Source organism: Populus alba, chromosome 15 (assembly GCF_005239225.2).
Source record: "Populus alba chromosome 15, ASM523922v2, whole genome shotgun sequence".
In the NCBI taxonomy this organism is placed as follows: domain Eukaryota; kingdom Viridiplantae; phylum Streptophyta; class Magnoliopsida; order Malpighiales; family Salicaceae; genus Populus; species Populus alba.
In genome coordinates this window covers 9,147,696-9,158,522 of record NC_133298.1, presented here as the reverse complement: position 1 = coordinate 9,158,522, position 10,827 = coordinate 9,147,696, and the positions used below count along the sequence as shown (strand labels likewise).

The 10,827-nt window shown below is 29.7% G+C and overlaps 1 protein-coding gene and 1 pseudogene across 1 annotated transcript; one reads left to right on the top strand and one right to left on the bottom strand.

Moving 5' to 3' along the window:
- Positions 1–3,072: 3,072 nt before the first annotated feature.
- Positions 3,073–5,942, bottom strand: LOC118037363 (uncharacterized). The gene is made up of 11 exons (XM_035043330.2): positions 5,765–5,942; positions 5,582–5,681; positions 5,304–5,501; positions 5,139–5,195; positions 4,859–4,967; positions 4,677–4,778; positions 4,495–4,559; positions 4,066–4,169; positions 3,892–3,956; positions 3,727–3,781; positions 3,073–3,417 (listed from the first exon to the last, which is right to left on the bottom strand). The coding sequence occupies exons 1-11, from the start codon at positions 5,820–5,822 to the stop codon at positions 3,257–3,259; spliced, it is 1,074 nt and encodes a 357-aa protein (XP_034899221.1). The 5' UTR covers positions 5,823–5,942; the 3' UTR covers positions 3,073–3,256.
- A 3,945-nt stretch (positions 5,943–9,887) lies between these two features.
- LOC118037380 (glutathione transferase GST 23-like) lies at positions 9,888–10,822 on the top strand (annotated as a pseudogene).
- The last annotated feature ends 5 nt before the right edge of the window (positions 10,823–10,827 follow it).

Sequence of the window (10,827 nt, the reverse complement as noted above, 5' to 3'; positions counted from 1 at the left end):
CCACTTCAAGCTTAGACTTGCTTCTTGTCGTGTGTAAGCTTCAACCACCAAACATTCAAGGTTTTAATGCCAATTTTAGCCTAATATAGGTATATTTGTATACTCGTTTGATGCTCAAATTGAACCCTTAAAAAGCCCTCAAATCAACCTAAACTCAACCTATAATCATACAATTTCACATAACAATAACATTTGACTTATTTTTTATAATTTATTGATCAAAGAGGGCAAGCACACGGATAGAAAGCTAGAGGGGATAATATTACATCATTTTAGGTCAAAATAAAAAAGAAAAATGTGCATTGACAACTTCTCCAAGCTAGACTAAGTTTACTTTCCGGAACAATATTTGGTGTGTTGCCTATAACATTTGACTCGAATGTCCAAATGAGTTATTTAATGATCTGGAAAGATAACAAAACTATCTATAAATATGTACCTAATATATATCTCCAAAATTAGAGTGAAAAATGGTTTAATTGATGTCCAAATTTAGAGTCAGATTTGTGTTAAACCTCTTGCCAAAGTTGTATCGTGTTCTTCTTTGTAGAATTTGGTTTATTAGTTTGTAAAACTTCTTATTTAAATTTGATTCAAGTTATTTTATTTGTATTCAAGTGTGTGTGTGTGTGTCTATATATATATATATATATTATATATATATATATATATATATATATATATATATATATATATATATTGATGGTTGGCTAGCCTTTTTCTTTTTGTTTCAAATCAAGGATGATAGTAATTGAGGAGTTTTTTGAGGTATGAACAAACCTTAATGTTTTATCTTTTTCACTTTCTTCATGAATGATTGATTATTGTAATGAAATTTTAGAAATGATTTTGATAATGTTAAAATCTTGAATCTTTATACAAAAAACCTTAATTTTGATATAGAGATTGTTTGATTCAATGTCTTATTTAATATGAAACTACGTATTCATTCCTAACCAAGAATTTCATCTTCATTTCTTTAAACTTCATTGTAATATATTCCAATCTAATATCATCATCGTTGATGTTAGATTGTTTTATCTTAAATTTACTAAAGAAATCACCAATATATCACCATTAAAATTGATTTTGAGCCAACACTTAGTTTTTATTTTTTTTTATCATTTAAAATCTATTCACATTCATTCACCTTTGAAAATAAATTCATTAATCATTTTAAACCAAGTTATTTTTAATTTAATCTCTCTTAAGTATATTTTTTGGTTGCCTAACTTAATTTCTAGATCTAGCTTTTTATGGATATAACATTGATCTTACTGAGTTAATTTTTATAATGCACACTCATATACTTGTAGTTAAAACAAGTTGATCAAACATAGCGGTGAAGCAATTTTGGTGTCATTATAAAAGGTAACAAGTTTAGGATTGATGATTGGAAAACAAAATATATATACACACACTCAACTTTGGGGATGAAGGATTGTGGAATGGACTGCTAATTGTAGGAGTTTGATTGGCTCAACCACTTCTTTTTTTTTTTATGTATATTCTAAATTCAACTCCTTCAAATTATCAACAATGTTCAAATCGAATCCACATAATAATAAAAGATGGAGAAATAAATATGCATACCTAAAAGGAAAGAAACAATAATGGTAATTATTTTATATCATGTGTATAAGCATGAACGTATCCTATTTTTTTTTTTTTCACATATGTACTTCAAAAAATTATATTTAGAGGTTCTCAAGTGAGCTGATCCATTTATAAATTAATTATATATATTTAATTAATCTTATCTTGACAAAATTAACCAATTAAGTGAGAATCCTTCACACAAAATATGATTAAAAATAAAACCTATATCACAAAATTAATCCAAGTTATATTTTATGTCGTATTAATTATTTACACTTCAGATCTACTCTAAAATAAACAAATTAGAAAGCCTAAATCTAAAGTATATTAAAAAGAAGACAACTTTTAACAATAAAGTCCATGCCTTTTCAATTTAATCCATGTCTAAATAAAATTTTATTAAATTTTCTTTTTTAGATCATGATTAGATATCATCCAAACTCGAAATTAATAAGAATTGGAGTAAAACTTTCAGTTTTGTACCAATTAATCTCATATCAGATTGCAAGAGGGATCTAATTGTAACAATTAGAAATTGGGTGCAAATCTGTAATTATAACATGGATCACATGGATGGAAAGTATTACAACCTTACATGAGAGGACAACAAACATTTGGTTGCTACTCGCATGTGTGGAAGCAAGTCGAAGGTCAGATTAAGGTGGTTCAAATAGTGGACAGAGGACTGGATAAAAATGATGGTTAGGTGCATGTTTGATTTTGTGGAGGAGAGAAAGAGAGAGCAACAGGCTATGGAAGTTTCAGGTGTGGAGTGAGATTTTTTTGGTAGGCTTTTTGTGCTAAAGCCCCCTTTTTCTTTTTCTTTTTCGATTGATGGGCAACTTATTTATAATGCTAGGGTTATGATTTTTAGGCTTTCTCCTAAAATCAAAGAATATATTTCTTTTCAATTTTTGTCCTCTTCATGTTTTTTCCCCTTTTTCCCATACTCAAAAAAGAGGAAATAAATTTACAAACTTTTCCGTGTATTGTCTAAAATTGGACTTGGACTAGGACTACTACTAAAATTCTATGTTTTATTGTTCCCTAAAATTTTTATGTTTAAACCCTATTTTTCAAAGAGGGATAAAAATTGGATGATGACAACCTTCATCTTAAATAATGGAGGTCTCCTTGAGGTTCAGTCGAAGAGATGGAAGCGAAATCATCGATTCAACCATTGGCATAATTGCATGCACTTTCTTCTGTTTGTAGTGAGAAGAGAAAATTCAAGAGGAAATACATACCAGGAGGAGCATTTCACATGACATTCAACAAACCAAATCCAATCCATCCGAAAATCAAACAAATCTGACTGTGAACTGTAAAATATCGAAAAAGAATAACATGGACAGAGGTCAAGAAAATCAAAACAAATCAAGCACTAATGTTTCAGAAGAAAACTCCTCTTTACTCTCAACATAAGTTTTGATGATTTTCATGAATTTGTCTATGTCATGGGCGTGTTGAGTACATGAACAAATATAAAAAACGCATGGTCCAAAATGAAGAAAATCATCTCGTGCTCTCTCAGATTAGCATTTTGCAACGCTAATTAGGTAAGATGACAAGTAGAAACTTTACCTACCAAAAGGAAAACGAAACATCTATCCAGTACAGATATCCTAAGAGTCTAACGATATAAATAACAAAATCATTAGGGGCATGGATTAGGGATCCTTGCATGAATGCTGTTGATTTCTGCAATTATTTCAGGTGTAAGCTCAATCATACATGCTTTGAGAACCTCATGGAGCTGCCATGATTTGGTGGCTCCAAATATTGCGCTTGCAACAAGAGGGTGTTTCAAAACAAAGGCTGCAGAACAAATAAAAATAAAATTGTAAATTAAAAACAATGGAAATGGCTCAGGAACCACTATAACTACAAGGGGAAATAACATTGTCCATATTAAAGATGTACATATGCAGATTTGATTTGGAAGCAACAAAATTCCAAACTCAGTCCACTGGTAAGTTCAAAACTTCCAGAAAAAACTAATGTTGCAATTTGTTTAGTACTTCAAATCTTGGCAGTACAACTTTAAGATTTTACCAGCATGAGAGGAAATTAATCATACACAAAACTGGAAAGGCACCAGCATTGAGAGAAAGAAAGAGATCATACCAATAGAAAGAGATACAGGATGAAGACCATATTTTTTTGCAATGGCAAGATATTCCTGAAAACAGAATCAAATGGAGAGTCTGTTAGGAAGAACTTTCTTTCCCCCTATTCTTGTGATCCTAAAGCACACAAATTGAAGTTTAAAACTGTAAGAAGTCATCTTACTAAGGCAGCAGCTTTTATGATGTTATTGGAGAGGTTGTACCTTGACTCCCCTTCTGAATACATTCCTGAAAAACAAAGACAGCATCATTCATGGGAAAAAAATATGGTCAAGGGAGTTCAATCTAATATATGGAGAGTTGTGAAATAATAAAGCATAAAAAAACAGTGATCAACCTTTAAAAACATTTAATCGCGCATCTACTGGACCCCCATCAGCTGCAAAATACTTCCCAGAAAGTATGCCCATTGCCAGGGGACTGTATGCCAATAAACTGATCCTAAAAAGTTTCAAAGATGCAAAAGAGTAATGAATCATTAAGGCAAAGACATATGACATATAAACTGGAAGTGGCAAAGCTGGTTTGCATTCAAGGGAAAGCTTGTAACAGGCCAAGGTGGTGGTACACTGATACGAGGAACCACCCCCCCTCCCCAACATGGCAGCAGAGCCTTTACAGAGTCATAAGTTCAAATTAAAGTTTTCAGATCAAAAGTCTCTTTGCTCAATTCACTAACTCATTGTAAGAAGTTGCACATAAGTGGATACATGCTACAAATCAAATTCTACCCTTAGCATGCATTGACAGGAGGAAAACAACATACCCTTCATGGTGACAGCACTCAGCTATTCCGGCATCAAAAGTTCGGCAGAGCAAGTTGTAGGAGTTCTATCATTGAGACAATGAGTTGAACATTAGCCTATGCAAGAGCAGGGAGGGAAAGGTGGAACAACAACAAGACAAACAACAAGCATCACTTCACTAAGGAGGAACAAATGATACAACCTGCACAGATACTATTTTTGGATAATGCGCAGCTCTGTCAGCAACTTGACTGAACTTCATTACACCATATGGTGTTTCATTACTGACTCCAATGTATCTGATCTACATACAGACAGATTTATATTAATGGGTGTCATGTTTGCGAGAGAGTGGGTATTCATACATAACATTCTATCATTTACTTTCCCTGCAGCAACAGCTCTGCCTAGAGCATCGAGTTGTTCCTCTATACCAACCGAACAGAACTGACGGGTGGGATCATACTCAGTTTCTCCAAACATCGGAACATAGCTACACAAAAAAAAAAAACCATAAATTACTTGAACAGAATAACAAAGAGCTGGGACGAAGCTAAACAAATGCAAATATTTAATTAAGCAACCATAAGAGCTTTTCCTCCAACTGTTAAAAATTAAGTCTACTGGTAATATATCAATAAAAAATAAGGATCTACATACAAACCGATCAGGCCAATGAATTTGGTAAAGATCAATGTAGTCAACCTGCATTCTCTTCAAGCTGCATCAATAAAAAATTATTTAGTCAATCTGAGCATAATAAAAATACAATTACAGATAATAAAACATTTTGATTTTGACACATAGTTAAAATTTAAAACCAACAAACCTACTGTCAATGGCGTCAGTGATATTCCTAGAGTCCAGACACTTGGGCCCGCCTCGAATCCAAGTCATTTGGCCGGAAGGTCCAGCAACCTTTGTTGACAAGACAATGCGATCCCTCGGAATTTTCCTTCGTTTAATCCAACGGCCAAGGTACTCTTCGCTCCTTCCCTGAGTCTCAGGACGTTGAGGAACCGGATACCTAAGAACTGAAAATGTGAGAGAATTGAAGGTAGATAAAATGGAATTTGAAAGAACAAAGCTAAAAGGGAGAAATTAAACATTTCAGCAGAGTCGAAGAAGTTGATGCCGGCATTGAAGGCTTCGTCAAGAAGGCCAAAGGATTGAGGCAGTGAGTTCTGTTCACCAAAAGTCATTGTTCCTGGAGTATGCATATATGTATAAAGAGTTAGTTTTAGGGACAATTTCTTGTTGGAATTCAACTCAAATGAGGAGAAGAAAAACCTAAGCAGAGTCTTGAAACTGTCAAATTAGGAGCGAGGTTGAAGAGAGGAACAAGCATTGTTAAACAAAAATGACAACTGCGCCTCCGACCACCCCCCCTCACCACCGCAAACCCGCCGCCATAACCCAATCCGATTCTGTAGTTTGGTTGTGTACTATCTTACAAGGGCAGCTCTTTAACAAAAAACTGAAGGCAAGAAAAAATACTTCAATGAAAATCAAAATAAGTCAACTATGTCTATATATATTAATATTAACAATATCTAAATGGTGTGGGGAAATCACTGTTCCCCACACCTAAATCACTGGATTACAACAGTAATCCACAGTGCTTTTTATTTTTATTTTATTTTTATTTTTTCATTTTTTTTTTTCAACTTTCCCTCATTTTTTTTTTTTCGTTTTTTTTTCTCTTTTTTTTTCGAAATTGCTTTTCTTTTTTTTTCTTCCAACTTTGCTTTCTTTTTTTCCATTTAATTTTCTTTTAAAATGTTTTCTTTATTGATTTTACTTTTTAGATATTGAACTGGTTAAAAATTCTGCTTTGTAATTTTTTTTCTTTAAAATATTGTGGATTGTTACGGTGTTTTTTCAATTAGTTTTTCTATTTTATTTTTTTATTTTTTCAAAATTATATTTGTTAAATTTTTTTATATTGAGCTGATTAATAATTTAGTTTTGTAATTTTTTTTCTTTAAAAACATTGTTGATTGCTACAGTGTTTCTCTGTATGGTTTTCTTTGTTTTTGTTTTTGTTTTCTCCAAAATTATCTTTTTTTATTTTATTTTTTTAATATTGAGCTGGTTAAAAAATTACAGTTACAATATGTTGAGGAAAGCACTATAACTTTCCTTGCAAATTACTGTGGATTGCTACAGTGTTTTTTCTCATGTGGTTTTTTTCTGTTTTGTTATGTTTTTTTCTAAAATTGTCTTTGTCAATTTTATTTTTTAAATATTAAGTTGTTTAATAATTGCAATTACAAATAAACAAAACACTATGGATTGATACAATTTTTCCTTACATGGTTTTTTTCCAGTTTCTTTTGTGTTTTTCTTTTTTGTAATATTTTTTTTAAATTATCTTCATCGATTTTATTTTTTTTTAATATCGAGTTGGTTAGAATTTAACTTTGTAATAAAGCTTAATCATGTGGGGAAAGCACTGTAGATTTCCTCACAAAACATTGTTGAAAATTATTATTAAAAGTCATTATAAATAATGTTAAATCATGTGGGGAAGCACTGTAGCTTTCATTACAAAATATCGTGAATTGCTACAGTGTTTCCAACATGATTTTTTTCCTTTTTTTGTGTTTTCTTTTAATATTTTTTTTTCTGAAATTATCTTTGTTGATTTAATATTTTTTTTAATATTGAGCCGATTAAGAATTTAGCTTTATAATTTTTTTTTTTTAAAACACTGTGAATTATTGCAGTGTTTTCCCATATGATTTTTTTTATTATTTTTCCAAAATTATCTTTGTTTATTTTTAAAAAATATTAAGTTGGTTAAAAATTATAATTACAATAAAGTTAAATCATATAGGGAAAGCTTTATAGTTTTTCTTACAAAACAATAAGGAATTAAGGATTGCTACAGTATTTATCTAAATGGTTTTTTTATTTTATTTTATTGGGGAAAGCACTGTAATTTTCCTTATAAAACATTATCAATTGCTACAATGTTTTTTTCTTATAGGTTTTTTTTCCTTCCAAAATTATCTTTGTTGGTTTTTTTTAATATTAAGTTGGTAGAAAATTTAGCTTTATAATTTTTTTTTCTTTTATTAACAGAAAAGCTAAAATCATGTGGCGAAAGCAATGTATCTTTCCTTCCAATACATTATGGATTGCTACAAATCATTTTGTTCAGTCTCTAAGTTTTGATCACCAACACAACTTTTTTTCCCGTCATGAAATATTAGCTCCATCATATCTTTAATTTCTATTACTTATCTAGCGTTGGTTCACAATTATAACACTATTAAATATATTTATTTTATAAGCCCGCGGCAGCGCGTGGGCATGCATCTCGTGTATATATATATATATATATATATATATATATATTATATATATATATAGGGTGTGTTTTAAAAAACAAATTATTTTAAATTATTTTTGATATATTTTAAAAAGATTTTTAATGTATTATGTCAAAAACAAATTTTAAAAAATATATGAAAAATTAAATTTAGGTATATTTTAAAAAATAAATTGTTACTACAATAACAATTAAACAGCTTACTAGTTAAATTAAGGGTTATTATATTAACTCAGATTATTTATTATATTAAAAAATAATATGAATTTTTAAAAAAATATTTTGAAGTTAATTAGATAAAATTTTATTAAATGTAATTAAATCACTAATTAATTTATTAGAGTTATTTACGTTTGATCAAATCAAATCAATATTTAAAATATTAAAACCTTATTGGATCACAATCTAATTAGAAAGGTGATTAAAAACTTATGTTTGTTTTTTTCATGGTATTAAAGGCTTTTTGAAATTAATTTACACATCAAATTAAAATGAAATTTTTTTCAACATATATTTTATATTAGTTTGATATATTTAAATAAATTTTCATGATAAAAGTTAATAAAGGGAACATCCATCATTAGCTTTAAGGCGTATACAAGGAGAGATAGGTTTCTCAAACCTGTCAAATTATTGAAAATCATAATAGGGGTTAAAATTTTTAAAATAATGTTTGGAATATGGTGTAAATTATATTTTTTTAATTTTTTTTATTTAAAATATTTTTTTATATTTTTTAGACGGTTTTGATGTGCTAATGTTAAAAATAATTTTTTAAAAATAAAAACAATTATTTTGACATGTTCCATTTATTCACAAAATTTAATTAGAAATTATTTCATTAATAAATTTATTTTTATTTTTATTTTTTTATTTTTATTTTTATTTTTTCAATCAAACAAGTTGCTATTTTTATTGTTTGTATTTCTTCTGCTTTATAATAATCAAACGCTACCTAAGCAACGTAAATATAACAAAAAAAAGTATTAAAAACATTGGCTGTTACATTAAAAGCCAAGTAAAAACTTTTCCAAAAATTGTCCTAGAAATGTTTGAATAATTTTATGTTTAGTCTAAGTACACAATGTCAACCAATCAATCATATGTCCCAGACTAAAGAAAATACTATATTTAGTTTTATAGTTAGGTTGCCTCTATGGCCTTGTATTATTTTTCTCTCTCTCTGTTTTTTTTTTTTTTCATTATAAATTTATAGCTGTGTTTTTTCTCCAAGAAATAAGCTATATAAACATTGTAGTTTAACCATATACATGTTGAAAAATCTAGGAGTAAAAAATCTATTTTTTTTTAACCATCTCTAGCCTTACCGATCGGCACCGTAAATTAAGTCTCCTGGGCAATTTGAACTCACGATGCCAATGACACCAGTTTTCATGGACCAAAATACAAAGCAACTAAAATATTATCACTTAAAAACTAAATTATTACTAAAAATGAGGATTGATATGTAAACACAAATTATAATACTAAATAAAAATCCAAAATCAACCCAATTCTTCCACTTTTATATATATATATATATATATATATATATATATATATATATATATATATAATATATATATATATAAATTTTGTGTTTATAAATGAGGATTTGCGTGCATATAAATAGTGAAACACGATCGCTTTCATTCAATAATAATATAAATTCAGTCGTGAGTTTTTAGAATTAATAAAATTAGTCAAGTGTGTGCGTGTCTATAATATATATGGAAGAATTTGCAGGTGGCAATATTATTCTGTTGTTTCTATATTTTTTAAAAATATTTTTTAAAGAAGTTTAAAAAAATTTTATTTTTTATTAATTTTAAATTAATATATTTTTAGTATTTTTAAATTATTTTGATATACTGATATTAAAAATAATTTTTTAAAAATAAAAAAATATTATTAACATATATTTTAACATATGAAGAATAACAACAATAATGTTTTCACGCAGCCTCTTTATACAATTCCATGTTATGTTGAAATTTCTTCTCTGCCAAACAGGGACCAGCACTGAATTGAACAATATGGCTGTCTTCGCCGTCTTGGTTTACTAGTCAAAGCTCGAGCCTTCTGGGAAACAAAGCTCATCATCCAAACTTTTCAACCAAAATGGCTGTCTTATTGATTTTCATTATGCGAAAAAAAGCAGAACCCATCTCTATAAACACCTCCACTGTTACATACTACGCTACAAGAATCCATCCTTTAGCTCTACCTCGAGTTTAGACAAAGCTTTTGCAAGATACTAACCATGGCAGGAGCGGTGAAACTGATTGGATCTTATACAAGCCTGTTCTGCACAAGGGTCGAATGGGCTTTGAAGCTTAAAGGAGTGCAATACGAGTACGTTGAAGATGATGTATTCAATAAAAGCCCCCTTCTTCTTAAAGCACAACCCTGTTCACAAGAAGGTCCCCGTTCTTGTCCATGATGACAGACCAATTGCTGAGTCACTCGTCATCCTTCAATACATCGATGAGACATGGAGTGATAATAACTTGCTGCCTCAAGATTCGTATCAGAGAGCCATGGCTCACTTTTGGGCTAAATTTACTGAAGAGAAGGTATGTGTATACAATGGCATGAGCTAAGATCATCCGTTTATTTTATAGTTTGCTTCCTACATTCATTACATATATATGACATGAATTTAGATTTTTTTTTTTAATTTTCTCACAGAATTAAAGGGGGATTGAATCTATATCCTCCTCGTATATATTTCACACCATTTGTATCTTTATCTTGGGAATTTTGCCTGCTAAAGAAGTTTCATGTCACTGTTATTGCAAGGCAGTGTCTGATGGAAGCATTTACGGCTGCCTGGAAAGAGGGAGAAGAAAAGGAGAAGGCCATGGAGTCTGCACAAGAATCATTAGGGTTTCTCGAGAAGCTGATTCAAGGGAAGAAATTCTTCAGTGGAGAAGACAAGATTAGGTTATTTAGATCTAGCAATGGGTTGGATTCCCCTCTGTCTGGATATTATAGAAGAAGTTGGAGGGATGAA